Raw genomic sequence first — 21718 nt, forward strand, 5'->3', positions numbered from 1 at the left:
TTAGAAGGTTAAGTTTACACACTTTTACTGGTACCTGCTACCATATCAAACCCACAACCTATAACTTGTTTAAAGATACAATACGTAGCCTAGATATTTCTTTAAAATACCTAAAAACACAAGGTTAACTACAACTAATATGATCTAATAATGTAAGGGTAGTTACATGTCACTTTGTGAGCTGTAAAATGCCTTTAAATCTTAAAATCTTAAAGTATTTTAAAGCAAGTAAATTGATCAATGAGAAAATGCTACATACTGCATCTGAAATTCACTTCAAAAAGGACTGTTAATGTAGCAGCACCTTATGAACCTTTATGAGCACCAGTTTTCAACTTTCAGCATCCTTTACATGTTCTGCACATAAGCCTCACAGCTGCAGACACCATGATCACATCTGGAGCAGAACTGACTGTGTAAAGTGGGAAGAGCAGTGACGTAGAGTCAGTCTCAGAGTGAATATAGGGGGGTGGGGGAGGGACTGTAGGCAGACAAACGCAACTCAGCTAAACGCCCAAACATCACAACATCAGAAGAATTCCCCTGCATGCAATTAGGAACTGATGAGTTCCCAGCAAATGATTACCTCAGCTTATTCCCACCAACTCACTCACAGGGTCACTCGCCAGTTTCTCACACACATTTTATTTGATATGAACTATATATATATATATACATCATTTGTTAAAGGCTGGAATGAAATACTGTATATAACATCTTAAAAATGCAGCTAACATCATAAACGAGAACCCGGATTGGACCCATTTCGTATTTAGCAATGAATCCAAGCTTTTTTGGGATCTGAAGATGGTAGCATGGTGGTTCTCTCCTTGTGTTGGGGTCCAAAAACATGGAGATCAAGTTAACTGGAAATGTTAAATTGCCCAGAACAATTGGATACTCTAAAAAAAATGCCCAGATAGGGATTGATACCATGTGCTGGGCCAAATCCTCAGTGCCCGATGCAGTCCTCCAGGTGGACGGTTGTTTCCAGTTGAGAGTATGCTGTGAGCGACTGGCTGCCGCTTTTTACCAGTATGTTGAGCGCGAGTAGAATGCAATTGTAGGCCTCCTTGAAAGGCAAAAAAAAAAGATGCTACATAAATGTAATTGTAAAGTTGGCTTCCAGTATATCCAAACTGCTGGAGTGATGATCTGGGGAGCCACAGCATATGACAGTCGGTCACCCCTAGTAGTAATATGAGGGACACTGCAGCCAAATGTTTTGCCGCATGGCATTTTTCAGCAGGATAATGCTCACCCACACATAGTTTCCACCTTCCCCTGATTGAACTTTGCTTTTACTCATTTACATTTACGTTACTTTCATTTACATCATTGTATCATCTTCATCATCATTACATTTACAGATATGAAGATAAATTCCGTGTGCTTTGTTTGTCAATGAGTGTAGTCTAGAAACTTAGAAATGTGCGAGTCTTAGAGTATGTAATAAAGTGTGAGTAAGCAGATTAAAAAACATTATAATGCTTCTTAACAAGACTCTCGATCATACTGTACAATTTCACACTGAGGCACTATGATAAAAAAGCTGTCAGTACATCTAGCTCCATACGAGAATGCAAACAAATGCAGGCATAGTTATAGGCTAATAGCAATGCAGTGTTTCCCTCAGGATAACACAGCAACCAGTCCTTCATCAGCTTCTCTAGTTCCAGATGGTTTCACTCTGAATTAAAGAGTTCATATTTCTGAACTAAATACTGAATTACACTCTTTTAAGCACCTGTGCTTTAGTGTTTATATGGCACTCTGAGCTCACAATCAAGCTCAAAATAAAAGGACTTGAGGAACTTCAGGAAAAACTGAAGCAGGTTTAGACAATTTATGCTTTTGCGTCAAATCTGCACCATAAGTACAGTGTAAATACTGTGTAACCATGTACCGTACATAGTAGCCTGATGCACATCTCTACAGAAATGGCTGTTAAATTAACTATGGTAAAATCCAATGTCTTTAGGTAATTGTTATTTGAAGTAGTACACAACTATCTGAAGTTTAATTGGAACGCAGGCAATTCGGGTGTAAAGTTATTCCCGACTTCCAAGGTAAATTCAATGGGATTCACCAGTAACTTGGTGGCATCGTATTTGTTTGGTGTACTCACACAAAGCACGGTTTGTTTGAATTGTGCTGGAGCATGGTTCTGCATCCCTCCCCACTCCCCTGCTGGGCTGCACTCACACTGAGTTCAAACAATCCGTGCCTGAGCATGCTTACATCATTACTCACTGCTCAGTGGGATTGCCCGTGTTGAGCCAAATTCAGCACCCCCGCCATGAAAAGCACCCTCTCTCAGGAGCGCATATGCACTTCTAGTGCTCACACTGTATCACTCTTCAAGCAGGCCAGGGCACTGTTCAGTGTACTGTGCATGTGCACATGCTTTGGAAGGTAACTAAGCCCGGAAACGCATGGATTGCCTAGTGTGAATACACCTTTAAATCCAGTTGAATGAACTGAACTGGTTCAGTGGCTACACAGACCATATCATTCACGGTTTTCTCAGATTTTTCATTGCAGAAACTGATGTACACCAAAAAAAAGATTAAAACGCAGTGGCACAGAGTCTTCATTCTCAACTAGTGTTTAGACACACCAATGCACCAGTATCGTGGCGCATTAAAAAATGGCGTAAACCACTTGCGCAGGCTATGTCGTAGACTCTTCGTTGTTGTTGTTCTGACGCAGAAGCATAAATCCACCTTCTAAATATTCCAGTTACTGTTGCTTGCAGTTCTCTCGTTTCTCTTTGGCTTTGGGCCGCACCAATTTGTCAACATGGCGTCTGGTGGGCGGGACGAATGTGGGTTCAGGCAGGTAATCATAGAAAATACTGTGAGGGGTCCGTGGTGCCAGGCATATTCCTACAGAGACAGACAGGAAAAGTGTGTTTATTAGAATTATTATCATATTCTGTTCATCAAACTAATAAAACTAAATCTATTTCAGTACAATAAATAGTCAAAAAATCAAGATTTTTATTTTGTTAGGATAATTATACACACCCAGTACTAAATTTAACAACCAGTACTAACAACTGTAGTTTTCAGTTTTCGAGTGGCGCAGTCGTCTAAGTGCGGAGCCTTATCAAAGGGATTTTGTTGGTTCAATTTCTGTTTTTTTTCACAGCCAGACAGAGCTTACCCAACCTCATGTTTTTTCTGAATGTGTAAGAAGGTCCTCCCCCATTGCCCCACATTGTTATTTAGTGTAATGCTAGTTGCTGTCAGTGTCTATTAGCTAATGAAACAGAACTAGCAGTTAGTGCTCTCCTCCAAGCATGTTTAGCCGTGCAACTTGATGCACTTGAGAAACGGCTGCTGAAAAATATGCATACTTTGTTTGAATCATAGGACAAACATGCAAGCCTTTACCCTCCCTCAACAAACAACTCAGCATTTTAAAAAGTATGTTTTGATTCTTTATGTACAGCGGTAAAACTGGCAATTCTAAAACAGCAGAAACGTTACATAGCAGTTTTAAACTAAACATATTTGCCCCTTTACAAATTTCTTTTCTTTTTGCTTTTCATCATACTTATATTTTCAGATAAACAAACACATTTTAATTTCAGACAAATAAAACCTGAGTAAATACAAAAATCAGGCTTTAAATGATCATCCTTTATTAAGGGTAAAATATGTATTAAAACTAATCAAGCTTTACTGATAACCGTCTGACTGTTTAAGATCATCCACAGCATCTCAATCAGAGTAGGTCATTCTAAAACCTGCTGGATTGCTTTGGGTCATTGTCCTGCTGCAGAACCCAAGTACACCTAAGCTTGAGGTCATAAACAGATGGCCAGACATTCTCCTTCAGGATTTTCTGGTACAGCAGGTCCTAAAGCAACAAAGCAGCCCCAGACCATCGCACTACTACCACCACCATGTTTGACTTTCAGTATCAAAGATGTAACGGGACACACATCTTCCAAAAATTTCCACTTTTTTCTTTTTTTTTCTCGTCAATCCACAGTAATTTTTCCTAAAGTTAGCAAATGTGAGAGATATAAATGAACCTTGACTATTGGCCAGCATCTTTCAGAAAAACCCCTCAACCTCTGGATAACTCTACTGCTGTGCTCAATGGCAAAACAACATTTGGTAATTTCCCAACATGCTTATTTACTGTACAGTTACCTGGTGGTGGGCTGGTGGATATCTGGCTGTCTCTCTTTCTGGTGGTGAAAGTTGGGTCCAGCTCCTCTGCGATGTTACGGACTGGCTGTGTTCGCCTGTGAAGAAAATAATCAAACGTTTACTGTAGAAAACATCTTTATTTCTGGTGTAAATTGGATTGTGTGTGTATGTGAGGGAGTGTGAGTGTATGACTAACAGAGTATTGCAGGTAGGGCTTAGGTGATGCTGCTCGAGTGTGTGTTCCTCTTCCACAGGTGAGTGAAGACCCTCAGAGTTCAGCCTCTCCCTCGGCATTTGCAGAGGCTCCATCTGCACACAGTGTAACTGCACTCACTTACTACTGTCTTCTAACCCTCACACACATCAACCACACAACTTAAACAAAATGAAAAAAAAAATCTTGTACATTTTGAAGACACAGTAACAGCAACTCAATGCAGGGGAATTTTAATGTGAAACCCGAGAGAGTTAAAATAGATCTGTACACATGTGGGGTGATTTCCCACTAAATTTGTTCAAATCTTCCAGATTTTATACTATTTGTGAAGCAATAAGAAAAAGAGGATTATTATATTGTTCTAATATATTATTATAGAAAGAGGATTTTGTTTTTTTATTATACACCGAGTGGTCCAGCGGTCTAAAGCGCTGCCACTATGAGCAGGAGGTCGCAGGTTCGAACCCCCACTCATGCAGCTTTGCCATCAAGCTGCCGGCGCTCAGAGGGAGCACAATTGGCCCTGCTCCCTCCGGGTGGGTAGATGGCGCTCTCTCCCCACATCACTCCTGTGGTGATGTGTGCAGCACAGGGCGTCTGTGAGATGATGTATCAGAACCGAGTCGCTGCGCTTTCCTCCGAGCGCGCTGTGATGCTGCTCGGCAATGCTGCATCAGCAGCAGCTCGAAAAGAAGCGATGTCTGACTTCACATGTATCGGAGGAGGCATGTGTTAGTCTTTACCCTCCTGGTGTGTTGGGGCATCACTAGTGATAGGGGGAGTCCTAATGAGTGGGTTGGGTAATTGTCTTCTTCTTTTACTAGGGTAATTGTCTTTACTGTCCATATAAAGGCTTTCTCTAAAAATTGAGAATTTAAATGAATTCAGTAAAAAAAGCATTTGGGCAGTCAGGATGTTGGATGATGATCACTACTGTAGATACACAACTTCAGAAATGGCAGGTGTCATTTATCAGGCACCCACTATTGTGCCTCGCCTTATCCCTTTTTGATAATTTCTGTTTTCTTGTGATGAACATGCTGGCCAGTCTTCAGCCACTCAACTCACAAGATAGCACCTTAGAATCAGTGTAGAATCAGTGTAGCATCATAAAGTAATTTCATTAGGAAGACTTTTCTGGAATCTTCTATAGTAGTGTATGTAACTCTTTAAATCTAACTATGGGCTATATTAAGAACAATGCTGTGAAGTGATTCCTACTTTTCTGCTGGTCGTGTTGTCAGCGTCTTTCCGAATGACCTCAAGTGACCTCTCCTGGACCTCTAGGTCCTGTGACCTCCTGCTCCTGCTGTTCTTTCGCTCCTGTCGCTGCATGTAGCGGGCAATCTCCTGAACAAATAATAAAAATGTAAAAGTTCATTATATTATTAAAGTAAATCATATTAATTCAAACAAAAATGCAGATAATCCATTTCCACACTACTAAGACTCTATTTTAGCTATTTTAGCCCTTTACCTCATCCTGCGCCACTTGAGCAGCACGGAAATCCACGTCTGATCCCCGGCTCTGGAAACACAGACAGTAGGGTATGAGCTTATTATTAACCCTCAGATTACAGTCTAGTTACTGTTGTTCTGCAATATTATTCTAATGTAAGACTGTACTCAACCCACCCATCGCTCTACACCCACACACACACACACACACACACACACACTGTCTTTATCCCTATCAGAAACATAATTCCACAAGTTCTGTATATTTTACTGCAGTAACTGCTGTAATCATGTATAACATGAATAATATGTTACAGTATGTTACATTCAGCTCTGGAAAAAAATAAGAAACCACTTAATGATGATGTTTTTTCTTAAATTTTACCAAATTGAAAACCTCTGGAATATAATCAAGAGGAAGATGGATGATCACAAGCCATCAAACCACCAAACTGAACTGCTTGAATTTCTGCACCAGGAGTAAAGCAGCATAAAGTTATCCAAAAGCAGTGTGTAAGACTGGTGGAGGAGAACATGATGCCAAGATGCATGAAAACTGTGATTAAAAACCAGGGTTATTCCACCAAATATTGATTTCTGAGCTCTTAAACCTTTGTGAATATAAACTGTTTTCTTTGCATTATTTGAGATCTGAAAGCTCTGCATCTTTTTTGTTATTTCAGGCATTTCTCATTTTCTGCAAATAAATGCTCTAAATGACTATTTTTATTTGGAATTTGGGAGAAATGTTGTCTGTAGTTTACAGAATAAAACAACAATGTTCATTTTACTCAAACATATACCTATAAATAGCAGAGAAACTTAGATTAGACAATAATGTACTTAATAACTGTTAAAAATCACATTGAACAGGTTTGAGTCTGTATTTCAGTTATTTTCCTGTTTGTCAAACATGATGTGAACTAAAGGTTTTAAATCAGTACTTTTAATAGCATTTCTCTGCGTATTTCGATAAGCTATAGAGTACAACAGACTTTTCTTCTCTGATCACAAACTATGTGTGTGTGTATGTGTGTGTGTGTGTGTGTGTGTGTGTGTGTGTGGGCAAGTGACTGAGTGGAGTTGACCTACAAAAGCCCACCTTCCTGTCAGGCTGCCCATCTTCCTCCTGTAGAGTACGGGCCAGCTCAGCATCCCGCACCAACTGCGCCCACAGCTCTAACCCCCAGAGAGAAAGAAAAAGAGAGAGAGAGAGAGAGAGAGAGAGAGAGAGAGAGAGAAGACAAACAATAAGGGCAAAATACAGAGAGGGTAAAGTAAAACGCACAGAAATAAATAAGAGATCGAGCAGAAAAAAAAGATATAAAAAGGCCAAAAAAGAGATTGAGAAAAGGGAGAGAGAGAGAAACACACACACAAAGGAACCGTGGATGTTTTGTTCACCTTCACTGAGTGGGGAGTGTGTGGTGTCCGCAGGCTGACCGGCCTCAGCTCTCTGCTGCTTCATCTCCAGCTCCTCCTCCTCCTGCAGACGCTTGGCCAGTTCCTGCAGCAGTGAACACACATCAGCCATACTGTCTAGATAGCCTTGTTGGCCCAAAGGCCTAATTGACCTGAAGGCCAAGTTGACCTGAAACCATAGCTGACCTGAAGCCCTTTAGCCATAATTGACCTAAAGACACAGTTGACCCTAGGTTTAAAGTTTTAAAAAATGACCCATATAACCTGTAAGGCCTAGCTGACCAGAACTGAAGGTTAAATTGTCCTAAAAGCAAAAATAATTTAAAGGCAAAGTTAATCTGGACTGAAGGCCAAGTTAATCCAAAGTCCAAGTTAGCCCAAGAGCTAACCTAGGGTTTACCTGAAGCCATAGTTAAGACCTAAACTAAAGGCCTTAAATTGCCCAGATTGCCTTATTAACCCAAAGGCCTATGTGACCCGAAGGCCTAGGTGACCTAAAGTTCAAGTTGACCTGAAACAATAGCTGATCTGAGGGCTTATTTGACCCAAAGGCTAGCAGACCTGAAGGCCAATTTGACCTCTAGTCATAGTTGACCTGAAGACACAGTTTACAAAAAGGCCTAGTTGACCTAAAGGACAAGTTGATTTTTTGAACTGAAGTCATAGTTAACCCAATGACCTATTTGACCCAAAAGCTAGTAGACCTGAAAGCCTATTTGACATCTAGCCGTAGTTGACCTGAAGACACAGTTTACAAAAAGGCCTAGTTGAACTAAATACCTAATAACCTGAAAGGCCTAGTTGATTGGAACTGAAAGTAGATAACTTAAAGGTAAAGTTGACCTCAGCTGAAGTCCTAGTTAACCCAAAGGCTTACTTGAGCTGAATTGAAGGCCTTAATAACATAAAGACATAGTTGACCTAAAGTCCTAGCTGACTAAAAGGCGTAGTTTACCTAAAGAAAAAGTTCACATGAGACCGAGCTAGCCTTAAGGTGTAGATGCCCAAATTGCCTTGTTAACCCAAAGGGCTGCGTGACCCAAAGGCCTAGCTAACCAGAAGGCAAAGTTGATATGAAGGCACAGCTCAAGTAAAGACCTAGTTGATATGAAGGTGTAGTTGACCTAAAGGCCTAACTTAACTGAAGCCATAGTTGACCTGAAACCATAGCTGACTTGAAGGCCTATCTGACCCAAAGACTTTTATACTTGAAGGCCTATTAGACCTCTTGCCTAGTTGCCCTGAACCCATATGATCTAAAGGCCTATTTGCCCCAAAGGCTAGTAGACCAGTAGGACTATTTGACCTCCAGTCGTAGTTGACCTGAAGACACAGTTGACCCAAAGTCCTGAACTAAGTGAGCTGAATATCGTATTATCCTTAAAGCATATATAACCTAAAGCCAAAGTTGACCTGAACTGAAGGACATAAATTCATAGTTGACCTAGACTCTTAGAATAAACACTGACTTTATGGATATTACCTTAAATTCAATGCTGATTAAAAGATCTGTAATTTCACAATGTGCGCGCACACACACACACCATTGGGCATGGTTTCACTGTACTCTACAACACTTTGTGACCTCAATGCACAGCAGTCTATGAGCTGCTCAGTGCGACACAGAGCTGAACGAGTGGGCGGAGTAAATTTCCACACGCCTCGCTCAAGAGTGTAAAAACACACACATACACACACGCTTATAGACACACACTCTTATAATACCACACTGGAGGAAAATACAGCTCAGTAGGCTCCTACACATGCTCGCCCACACACTCATAACACACACATACACACACACACACACACACACACTCTCTATATACAGACACAGGCCTACGTGATCAGAGCACTGCTGAGCTCTATTACATGCAGCATAACAGTCTTTTATTTCTCCTGCAGTTTCTATTGCGTTTCTCAATCTGTGTCGTCATGGGTGAGTTAAATATATGTATACAATATTACTGCACTGAAACATGGTGTAGGACAGTGTGTTACGCTCACACTGTGAGTGCATTCATCATGGTGATACTTAAGACATTTACTGAGAAGGTTACATATGATAGTGAAAATATTATGAATGTTTTATTAATAATGTAATATTCCTCTTTTCTCATACTGTGTTCAATTTGGAAATACTGTTGATTAAATTGGCACTATACTGAAATGTAATTGCATTATTTTAAAGTGGTCAATATATATGATTTAAAGTGAATACATAATACAATAAAAATTAATAGAAAAACTAAAAAATGAGAAAAAGAGAAAAAGGTATTTTAAGTAATTTAAGTAACATTAAAATAAAAAGGTATTATTATCTTGTTCCACCAGAGGGCAGCAAAACTAATCTTAAGAAATGCACTTTGTCTTAAAGGGCCCATTCAATGGAAAACAAAAATAGAATTTTACTCACTTTTTCTTACTAAACATAAGAAAAAACATACATTTCAACATTACACAATATATACACAGACTTAATTACATTATCCATTTATCGTGCAATATATGGATATGACCTTAATATTTCTTGCTGACCTCCAAATTAGACATTATGTTTAATTTGTAAGGAAATTCTGTTAATGTAAAAAAGTCGGTGTGTCGGCTTATTATATTATATTATATTACATTATATTATATGATATATATATATTTTTTTTTTATTTATTTAGCATATTCAGACAATAGTAGTTCCAATTAGTTTAACTACAGAATTATGCCATTAGTATTGTGATTTTATAAGTGGGATTTGATAGATTGGTCAGTAATTGACAATCATTTCTATTATATTACTATTATATTGTCAAAAAAGTTACCATAAATATAGTCAATTAATTATGTAATATTATTAAGACTACTTATTTCATTTTTTATTGATACATAACACACAATAATTATTCAGTTATATAGTCAATAAAAATAATTTTAATTACTAGACATTTATAATTATTAGCCTTTTTTAAAGTGCCTAAACCTTATAATAACCTAATAATAAAATATCATATTTAAAGCAACATTTGTCACAGACATTTGTTAAGGCATTTATTGTCCTCTGGCTCCCCCTACAGCTTGAACTGGAATTTAAATCTTTAAACCACCCCTCAGGAAAAGAGATACTTACACTTAGTACATGCATTTCTGTACAAGCTGATAGATATAAAACTTAGCTTAACTTTAGAGGTGCATCAACATAATTTGTTTAAGTTAAAAATTAATCAATGCTTAATCCTTTAAGTTAAAAATTGATTACAAACATAATGTTGCTTAAATGGCACAAAAACAAAAAAAATGCTTGTTTTTAGAAACAAAGAGTGGTTGGAAAATTGTCATAAATATACAAATTTATGATTAGAATAGCACTGCTGAGGAAAATTTATGATTAGAAAGCACTGCTGAGGTAAATCCATGATACAAATAGCACTGCTGAGGTTAATTTATATTTGGAATAGCACCACTGAGGTGAATTTATGATTAGAATAGCAATGCTTCGGTAAAATTATGATTATGATAGCACTGCTAAGGTAAATTTATGATTGGAATTGTAATGCTTAGGCAAATTTATGATTGGAATAGCACTGTTTAGGTAAGTTCATAATTAGAATAGCACTGCTAAGGTACATTTAATTTATGATTGGTATAGCACTGCTGAAGTGAATTCATAATTAGAATAGCACTGATCATGTAAATGTAATTTATGCTTGGAATAGCACTGCTGATGTAAATTTATGATTTTTAGGTTAAACATTTGTTACAAACTTAATGTTTGTAATGTGCCTAAATGGCACAGAAACAAAAAATAGCTTGTTTTTAGAAACAAAGAGTGGTTGGAAAATTGTCATGTGAAAATAAATTATGAATCATGACAGTTTTTGGTATATAAAGCCACACAAGTGTCAGACAGAGGAAAAAATAAGATAAAAGATGAGCGTATGAGGCTCTTTAATCACAGAGTGCAGGGTCCTGTAGCTGCATTATCACTGAAGCGGCTCCCACGGCGCCAAACTAAATTACATACATACAGCGGTTTGGCAAAACACAGCCATAACACAGTCCTAACACAGCCCTAACACAGCCCAGACACAGCCCTGACACAGCTGTGCCTCAGCACCAGACTGTCAACATCAGCTACGAGTACCAGCACCACACAGCTGGTCACATGTTTGGACACCAGTTCACCCAGTGCTTCTTCTGAAACTGAATCTGTATGTATTTAGAGTCACTGGCCTGCCTGTGCTGCACTGATCCGGGAATCCTTTACACTAAAGCTTCTTCCTCTTCATCAGCAGCACAATGAGATATTTCACACTCCTCACTCCACTGATCTCTAACAGCTCACTCAGGTCAGCTACGGTCACTGAGGGAGGGGCTCCACAACACAAACTCACTGTACAGATAGATACACACATACACACACACACAGAAGAACAGATATCATGTGATATCATGATTTTAACAATAAGCAAATATCCAAATGAGCAAAAAAAAACCACAAAAACAGTCCAACCACTCTTTGTTTTGACCAATTACATGCTTTTGTGGGTTGACTGGATTAATGACAAAAACAGTAAACTGACTAAAACTGCATTGATGAGTTAGACTGAAGGTGTGACTAGAACAACATGGCTGAAGCAAATTTATGATTAGGGTAACACTGCTTAGGTAAATGTATGATAAGAATAGCACTACTGAGGTAAATTTATGATTAGATGGCACTGCTGAGGTAATTCAATGATAGGAATAGCCCTGCTGAGGTACATTTATTATGAAAATAGCACTGCTAAGGTAAATTTATGATTAGAATAGCACTGCTGAGGTAAATTTATAATTGGAATAGTACTACTGAAGTAAATTTATTATGAAAATGGCACTGCTTAGGTAGATTCATGATTAGAATAGCACTGCTTAGGTAAGTTTATTATTGTAATAGCATTGCTTCGGTAGATTCAAGATTAAAATAGCATTGCTTAGGTAAATTTATGATTAAAATGGCACAACTGAAGTACATTCATGATTAGAATAGCACTGCTGAGGTAGAGTCATAATTGAAATAGCACTGCTGAGTTAAATTTATGATTAGAATAGCACTGCTGAGGTAAAGTCATAATTGAAATAGCACTGCTGAGGTAAATGTATGATTAGAATAGCACTGCGTAGCTAAATTAATGATTAAATTAACTAAATTAATGATTGATGATGTGCTTTGTCGGTTTGTCAGTCGAGATATTAAAATGCTATGTGTTTAATATTTTTTATTGTATGTTTGTAATTGCCTTGTGGTAAATTTAATAGAAATCTGCAAAAAAATGTTTCATATTTAATCTCTATCATTTATACAAACATTCAGAAAACAAAGACAAGCTAACACACACCCATCCACACACACACACACACACACACACATACAGTGTTTAACAACACTAGGGTGAGGTGATTGTTTAATGGACCACAAACAATTATTGATCGTCCAGAATAAAAGCATTAAAAGGTCTTTTTTTTCTCTTCCAGACAGAAACAGCTCCTGCTCTACACTGTCCACCTGCTCCAACACACACACACACACACACACACACACACACACTGAAGGCATTCCTTTGCTAACAGGCTTGGAGCCTGTGTGACTTACAGAGGGACATGCTGAAATAGTTGACATAGCGCTGCAGATTCTGCCAGACCAGCAGCAGATAAAGCCCTCAGTCTGGAGAGAAGAGCCTCCCTTACCAGCCCAAGACCCAAATGTTTGCTTCTGCTTCATTTATTAGTTCTTGCTTTAATCTGGATTAGAGCATTACTCAAATATTCACTATTCACTGTATACCTGTAACTCTACCTCTTCACTACTTTACTTTAACTGATGCTCTCAAACACTTTATTAATAGACAAGAAAACCAAGTAATTAACTCTTGACAAGGCATTCAGGTTTGTTTAACAGTTTTTTGTTTACTAAATAATTCCATATGTTTTTATTCATAGTTTGGATGACATTAGTGTTAATCTACAATGCAGGAAAATAAAAATAAAAAAACAACAACACAGAATTAAGGTTATATTTAAACTTTTGACTGGTAGTGTAATTTGAAACTCTTCCTATAAAGTTGCTATTTTGTACACACGGTTTTACATGACAATGAATATGTTTAATTAAAAGGAAAAAAGTGGAATTATACCTAATTACTCACACAAATTATACACTGTAATTCACTTTGATTATGACATTTTAGAAAACAATTTAAACGATTCACATTAAATTATAAAGTCTTATAGGGTCTTGAGAAAATGTTTATACAATAGAAGAATAAAAATAGCTAAGAAATACAAAACAAATGCAGCATGCTGTATGTAATGGGTAATTTCAAGGTTTTAACAATTAATACTATTAAATAATTTATATACACTTTTTCATTTGAGAATAAATCTTCAATTATTCAATTATTATTATCAAGATTATTTTTTATTTAACTTCCTGATATTATTTTATACAATCTAATACATTTACAGGTGCATCATATAAATATAAATATAAATATTATTTAAAAGTTAATTTATTTATAATTCACTTAAAAATGTGAAACTCATTTATAATATAGATGTATTAAACACAGAGTGGTCTAATTTAAGTGTTTATTTATTTTATTGTTGATGATTATGGCTTACAGCCAATAAAAACCCAAAAATCAGTGTCTCAGAAAATTAGAATATTATTTAAGACCAATTGGTACTTTTGGCAGTGTGGGCAGTGTGCCACACAGGGAAGCATGAAGTGCTGTAAGATTTTGTGGGAAAACAAAACTGCACTGACTTTAGACTTGATAATAAAACACAGTGGATCAACACCAGCAGATGACAGACATGACTCTCCAAACCATCACTGATTGGTGGAAACTTCACACTAGACCTCAAGCAGTTTGGACTGTGTGTCTCTCCACTCTTCCTCCAGACTCTGCTCCCTTGATTTACAAATGAAATGTAAAATTTACTGATGATCAGTGATGGTTTGGAGAGACATGTCTGTCATCTGCTGGTGTTGATCCACTGTGTTTTATTATCAAGTCTAAAGTCAGTGCAGTTTTGTTTTCCCGGAAAATCTTACAGCACTTCATGCTTCCCTCTTCTACTGACAACTTTCTTTTTCTTTTTTTTTTTAAATCACTCTGTGTGTAATTCATCTATATAAAACATAAGTTTCACATTTTTAACTAAATTACTGAAATAAAGTAACTTTTCAATGATATTCTAATTTTTTGAAATGCAGTAGTATCTGCAACCAAATGTGTTTGCATTTACCGAAAACAGATTCAGATCTTTGAAACAGTGATTTAAAATGTGTAAGCATGCATTTCCGCCTCTGCACGGCCGCATCATTACAGGCTCTAGTGCGCGCCTTGTCCAGTTGAGGCCACTGTAGCAATTAAAGTGGGAGGACAATACCTCCAACCAGCGTAACTAACAGATCCTCAATGGGCGTTCACAGCGAGTGTATATATCTGTCTGCAGCTGAAAACACTCCAGTACACGCTCATTGTCAAGGTAGCGCTCAGGGCCATCTGGCCATGCTCAATAAGTCAACACCAGGTGCCTCAAACACCGTCAACAGCCAGCGCTCAGAAACAACAGCCAGCACAGAAAGAGCTTTCAGAGAGCAGGAGGAGGAGGAACGTGCTGGAGAACAGTGCAGAGCTCTTACTGCTGCAGAGCCACAAACCCATTTTTAGAAACCAGAGAGAGGCGGCACTTAACCTAAAACAAGCACAGCACTTCCCAAATCCTCCCTCACAATGAAACGCTTCTATTCCTGCTGCTGCTGCAGCATCCTGAAGCCAGGACATGGCTGTGGTCTGGATTTTACATGTTTAATTCAGCATTTCACCAATTAGCACTGTGCAAATTGAGCTGCTCTGTTTGCTTATTTTATAATTAGGCATTTAACTGACTACTAAATATTCTCCTTAGTCTCCAGTTTTGCGTTTAGGTTTACTAGTGTCCTGCCCAGCGAAAAGAGACTGTTAAAAGAACATTTAGCAACGTTTTAAAAATGTTTCAGAAAGCCTGTAGCCTGTAACATTACAGAAATAACATTCTTAAAGTGTTTAACATGTTAAAGATTTGCATCACAATGTTATTAAAACAATATTCTCAAATAATAGTCCCAGCTAGATGACTACTAACATTACAGAAATGTTAAAAGTAAAAAAAAAATCCCAAAAATAAAAATTTTAATATTGACTCAAGTTACATTGAAGCAACACAGTAACAACATTTCCAGCTAAACCTAAACTGTGGTTGACGTATGGTTATAATACAGCTCTGGAAAAAAAATAAGAGACCACGTAAAAATGACGAGTTTCTTTGATTTGACCAAATTGAAAACCTCTGGAATATAATCAAGAGGAAGATGGATGATCACAAGCCATCAAACCTTTAAGCTGAATTGGTTGAATTTTTGCACCAGGAGTAAAGGCATAAAGTTATCCAAAAGCAGTGTGTAAGACTGGTGGAGGAGAATATGATACCGAGATGCATGAAAACTGTGATTAAAAACCATGGTTATTCCACCAAATACTGATTTCTGAACTCTTAAAACTTTATGAATATGAACTTGTTTTCTTTGCATTATTTAAGGTCTGAAAGCTCTGCATCTTTTTTATTATTTCAGCCAAAATGAACATTGTTGTTTTATTCTATAAACTACAGACAACATTTCTTCCAAATTCCAAATAAAAATATTGTCATTTAGAGCATTTATTTACAGAAAATGAGAAATGGCTGAAATAACAAAAAATATGCAGAGCTTTCAGACCTCAAATAATGCAAAAAAATAAAGTTTTCAGAGTTCAGAAATCAATATTTGGTGGAATAATCCTGGTTTTTAATCCCAGTTTTCATGCATCTTGGCATCATGTTCTCCTCCACCAGTCTTACACACTGCTTTTGGATAACTTTATGCCTTATACTACTGGTGCAAAAAATCATGCAGTTCAGTTTGGTTTGATAGCTTGTGATCATCCATCTTCCTCCAGGTTTTCAATTTGGTAAAATCAAAGAAACCCATCATTTTTCATTGGTCTTTTCATTTTTTTCCAGAGCTGTATGTTACACTGTGGTTTTAAGGAAGAAAAACTTGTACAGGTGCGGATGTTTTCAAGCCACAGTGTCTCCTGAGGTAACGCTTTATGATTAATATACATACTGCTGTTTTATCACTTTTGGCATGTCGGTGTATGAATTCACTTTTTTAAGATTTTAAGCTCCAGGTAAAGCTTTACTCCAGTGCTGAACCTCTTCAGAATCTACCAGCAGACAGAACAACACGTTACACGCTCTCACTATCTGCATCCGACCCAAACCTCCGCCTCCATGGAGACCAACTGCTACCGTGGAAACATCTCAGGCGTTGCTGTGGCAACTGTTCTGTGGGCACTCGTGCCAATCTGAGCTGCACAATGACAAAGCTGGTATTTTGGATTTTATGTTTTACAAGATATAAAGAAAGAACTGGGAGAGGCAGGGGGAATAAAGGGACTCTTCAGGCTGTGGTGAAGTGGAGTTCTGGCCGAGAGACTCTTCTCATGCCACAGGGGCCTCATTCTCTCTCTCCTGCTTCCTCTTTTGTCCCCCGGCCCCTCCGTCCGGCGGCTTTTCTGTGGGGAACAAGCACCCGCTCTGTCCCGGTGCTCGCTCTGCACTCTGTAATCAGCTTAAAAGTGAGAACAGACTGTCGGGCAGCCAGGCTTCAATACAGCGGCCAACAGCGTGCAGACTCGTGCAGGACCACACACTCCAAGCCAACACACAACACACACTCATTCATAAAGACCAGACTTAAAGAGATAGTTTGGCTGTCTGTGAATGACTGAGCTAAAGTACACACATTTACGCACATTTACGTATAATAATATCACTTTAATTTGAATGTATGAATGTAACCAATCAGTATTCTGCCTGAAATAGAACCAGAAAACCTTAAAACTTTATAGGCAATGTAGCAAAAATCATTCAGACCCTTCAGTTTGAATATACGCGTGCATATGCTAACACCCTGGTTGCCAAGTATAAGACAATTGCCCATAGTGGCATGTGCCAACACTTCAGTTGCTGAGTATAATACGACAGTCTGCCCGAGCTGCGTGTACCAAAACCCTACTGCCAAGTATAATAAGACAATTGGCCTGAGCTGCGTGTGCAAGCAACCCACCGAGCCACATGTGCCAACATTCTGGATGCAGAGTGTAATACAGCAATTGGCCCAAAAGCATGTGGCAACACCCTGGATGGAGAGTATAATACAACAATCTACCTGAGCTACATGTGCCCACACACTGGTTTGCGAGTTTAAATCAAAAATTGGTCTGAGCTGCATGTGCCAACAGGTTTCAGAATATAATATCTCTGGTTGCAGAGTATAAACCTTATGAACCACACTGTCTGACACCTTAAAATCCTGTAATATTACTCTACTGCCTCAGTCCACATGCTTCTCTTACTTCAGTGATTGTCATGTAACTTTCAGCTTGTCCAGAAATGCATATCCTTTAGTGGTGACTCATAGTGTGAATTTCACTGTAGGTGGAAGATTAGCTGAGTATTTTTTTACCATTTCTTTTGTTGAATATCTGCTCCTTCTAACACAAACTGGACCACCTCTACAGTAAACTCAAACACTAAAAGGGGAAGTTAAAAACTCAAAAGCTTAAAGTGATAGTCTGGCTGGCTATAAATGACTGAGCAAAAATACAGACTAAATAAATCTAAACCTAATGATTTCATTTTAATATGAATGTATGAAAGTAAAGGCACAGTAATCTGGCTGGAACAAAATCTTAAAACCTTCTAAAAATATAAAAATATGAAAAACTTCAAAAAACATTTTTCTTCAGTCTCTAAGTCTCTAAATTTGCCAAAAGTCATTTTAACGCACCTCATCCTCTTCTTCTCTCCTCCGAGCTTCTTCGTCGCGTCTTCTGAGCTCCTCCTGAATCATCTTTGCGTACTCACAGTCCTGTTCCTCCCTGCAAATGAGCCACAGAGATGGAAGTTCCTGCCCAGGTCATTTACAGTTCAGTGAAGAACTTTAGTGGAGAAATGAATGTAAACGCCCTCAGATGCTTATCAACATCCAGCCACTGGCCTATTTATACAGTGCCCTGAACCAGCCAGAATTAGATCTAGCATTCCTGAGAAATGTCTTAACTAAGTTAAATAACGAAAAAAGAGAAACGCTATGCAGAAAACTGTTGCTGTACACTAAGCTTTGCATTTTCATTTGTGCTGTATTTTTTTCTGGATTTAATATGAATCTGGCAATTTTTATAATGAATGGACCAACAGATCCAAAATGGTTTTATTAAGGCAGGGTACTACTCCACATTGTAAGTCTAACAATTCCTCACTATTTTAACTACAAAACACAAACATATTAGCTTTACATCAGTTGTAGAAATTAGCATGGATGGGAATTATTTTGTACTGCTATTGTTCTTTACTGCCAATGTTCTACAAAAAGAACAGGTTTGTAATTTCTTTAATGGGGAAATCCTTATGGCTTATGGTTGAAACCAATAAGCCACACCTGAAAGAGTCATTAACAAACAGATTTATTTACTTTTTCTAGCCTGCAATTTCTAGGTTCCTATTAATTTTAGTTATGGGTAATTTGAACCAAAATGAACAGTGTAGTCCAGATATAGGGCATTTTGTTCAAAGCATAAGGCAATCTGAAGTGCATGCACAGACCCACAATTCTTTATGTTTTTGTATGTTTTCTTTTTGAGTTATAGTGGTATGAAAAAGATTTATGATCTTAGCTTACTGTTAATATCTGCTTTAGTGTTACAAAATTTTACACAGTCAATAAAAAAAAAACAGAAACTAATATTTTATTATTTGTACTACCTTATCTTTATATCTTTACTCTATCCAACTGTTTCAAAATCGACACACCTCCTCATTTAATGTTTTTCTTTATTTCTTAATTTAATTTATTTTCTACATTGTTAGGTGCCAACATTATATTTGATGTAAAAATCAAAAAAGTCCCAGTCAAAACACTGGGACACACATTCTCATTCAGTGTTTTTCTTTATTTCTTTATTTAATTTATTTTCTATATTGTAGATGCTGAGAAAACTATTCCAGGTGACCTCGTGATCTCATGAAGACCCGGAGATTAAAATACCAAGAGTGTGCAGATCTGTCCTCAAAAATAAATGTAGAAAAAGTATAAAACAAATTCTGCTTTGTTTTACACTTTGTAACACTTTTGTCCCTGTATAGCTTTAACATAGTCTTCAATATTACATTTATAATGTAAAAAAAAATCACAAAAAGTGGTGTGTCCAAACTTTTGACAGGCACTGTATTTCCTATACTACTGCAGAGTATAATATACACTATGGAAGCACATTTTAACAAGGTAGCAGAAACAGCATTCATGACTACACTTCTACACTCAAACACTTCCTTTTGATTCATGCTCAGAGGCTGTAGAATATCTTTAAAAATCCCCAAATTAGCTAATTTGTTTATTCAAGAGCCAGGATGTTAACAGCCAGGATAAGGAGGAGTACGCCAATGAGGAAGTGAAAGTATCATTAGAATCGAACCGTGACTCTGCATCTCTGCCACCCCGTGGTAAGTTAATCTATTCATAGTATTACAGAGTAGGACTGAATTATATATACAGGGGTTGGACAACGAAACTGAAACACCTGGTTTTAGACCACAGTAATTTATTGTGGTGACGGACAGTTCTGGTGGAAACAGGAGAGTTGATTTGATCAGCCGTGGTTTTATGTTTTTTGGATACAATCCTGGTTAGCACCCAAACATCCCTCTCAGACAGCTTCCTCTTACAGCGTCCACAGTTAATCCTGTTGGATGTGGTTAGTGCTTCTTGGTGGTATGCTGACATTACCCTGGATACCGTGGCTCTTGATACATCAGAAAGACTTGCTGTCTTGGTCACAGATGCACCAGCAAGACCTGCACCAACAATTTGTCTTCTTTTGAACTCTGGTATGTCACTCGTAATGTTGTGTGCATTGCAATATTTTTTTAAGAAAAACTGTGCTCTTACCCTGCTATTTGAACCTTCACACTCCACGGGTTTCTCTTACCACCAGGATGCTCCAGGTTAGCCATGAAACATCCTACACTAAAATGACAGGTGTTTTAGTTTCATTGTCCAACCCCTGTACATATTTTGCTTGCAATGCAAGTAAATGGTTTCTAATTATGCTATCTAATAAGCTATAAAGCACACCAGCATGCAGAATAATGTGGAACAGTAGAAAGGTGTTCTCTGGAGTAGGGGAGTTGAGAATGCGGTGGAATGTAAGGATGCATCTAGCCTTCGGAAAGCAGATAGAATGTCTTACATTTGCTGAATCTGGTGGCTTTGATGAACCCTCTGCTCCTCCTCCTCCTGCAGCCGTCGGGCTAGACGAACATCACTCTGCACCGCCTGGTTCTTCTGCACGTTAGAGCTGTAGAACTGCTCGACTGGAGCAGGAGACAAACGAGAACATCTATCTGAAACTCATGTTCTTCATTAGTTTCTGTGGAATCTGTGAAGAACTGTAAGAATTCCAGGTGCACTGATTTGCTGCTTGAACATAAACAAACTTGTGATAATTCTGTTGTACATCGAGATATTTTATGTGAAATTTTATGAAAAATTTAAAGGGGCATATTATTCCTCTTTTTACACAGGTTAGAACAGGTCTACAGTCTATACAAATGGTATGTCCATGCCGTTTTTTGCACTAAATCACTCTCACATAAAGAGATCTCACCAGCTCTATTCTTGCCAGTTTCAGAATGAGCCATTTAAGGGCTCTGTCACTTTCATGCAAATGCTGACCTCCCTCATCTACTGACTCGCCACCATGAGTAGGTACAGATGCCGCCCTCAGACAAAGTCTGCTGGCCAATACTGCTGTGTACTCTCTGTTTTCAACCAAAATGACCGAAATGGCACATCTTTAACTGATCTAGGGGTGGGATTCTAGTGGGGGTTGACGGGTGAAGGGTGGTGCCAAGGTGGTTCTATGCGTTTTTTTTTTCTTATTGTGACGTCAGAATAAAGGAGCAATGCAAAAAGTGAATTTAGCCTAATATGTCCCCTAGAAGACCCTAAATTAGATTGTCCCTCTTAAAAGTTTTTGGCATTTATCTTGGCTGCACTGTTTCCTAGGATAAGAAGTAGTTTGGAGTGGGTTTTCACTGTGGACCTCTACCTCACTCTGCCTCTCTCTGCTTTACTCTACCTCACTCTGCCTCTCTCTGCTTTACTCTACCTCACTCTGCCTCTCTCTGCTTTACTCTACCTCACTCTGCCTCTCTCTGCTTTACTCTACCTCACTCTGCCTCTCTCTGCTTTACTCTACCTCACTCTGCCTCTCTCTGCTTTACTCTTCCTTACTCTGCCTCTCTCTGCTTTATTCTACCTCACTCTGCCTCT

At 38.1% G+C, this 21718-nt stretch overlaps 1 protein-coding gene across 3 annotated transcripts in view; it reads right to left on the reverse strand.

Moving 5' to 3' along the window:
• Nucleotides 1-667: 667 nt before the first annotated feature.
• Nucleotides 668-21718, reverse strand: part of ccdc50b (coiled-coil domain containing 50b) — a 32372-nt gene continuing 11321 nt past the window's right edge. For 2 of the 3 annotated variants that reach the window (XM_049471668.1, XM_049471666.1), the window contains 9 exons: nucleotides 20634-20757; nucleotides 18176-18266; nucleotides 7246-7348; nucleotides 6944-7020; nucleotides 5861-5911; nucleotides 5605-5733; nucleotides 4363-4490; nucleotides 4167-4261; nucleotides 668-2888 (listed from right to left, as the gene is read on the reverse strand). In XM_049471668.1, coding sequence (XP_049327625.1) covers nucleotides 2743-2888; nucleotides 4167-4261; nucleotides 4363-4490; nucleotides 5605-5733; nucleotides 5861-5911; nucleotides 6944-7020; nucleotides 7246-7348; nucleotides 18176-18266; nucleotides 20634-20757 — 944 coding nt within the window. In that variant the 3' untranslated portion in view covers nucleotides 668-2742. The remainder of the gene's footprint in view (nucleotides 2889-4166; nucleotides 4262-4362; nucleotides 4491-5604; nucleotides 5734-5860; nucleotides 5912-6943; nucleotides 7021-7245; nucleotides 7349-18175; nucleotides 18267-20633; nucleotides 20758-21718) is intronic. The other variant, XM_049471667.1, reaches the window with a different exon arrangement.

This window comes from Astyanax mexicanus, chromosome 24 (genome assembly GCF_023375975.1).
Source record: "Astyanax mexicanus isolate ESR-SI-001 chromosome 24, AstMex3_surface, whole genome shotgun sequence".
In the NCBI taxonomy this organism is placed as follows: Eukaryota; Metazoa; Chordata; class Actinopteri; order Characiformes; family Acestrorhamphidae; genus Astyanax; species Astyanax mexicanus.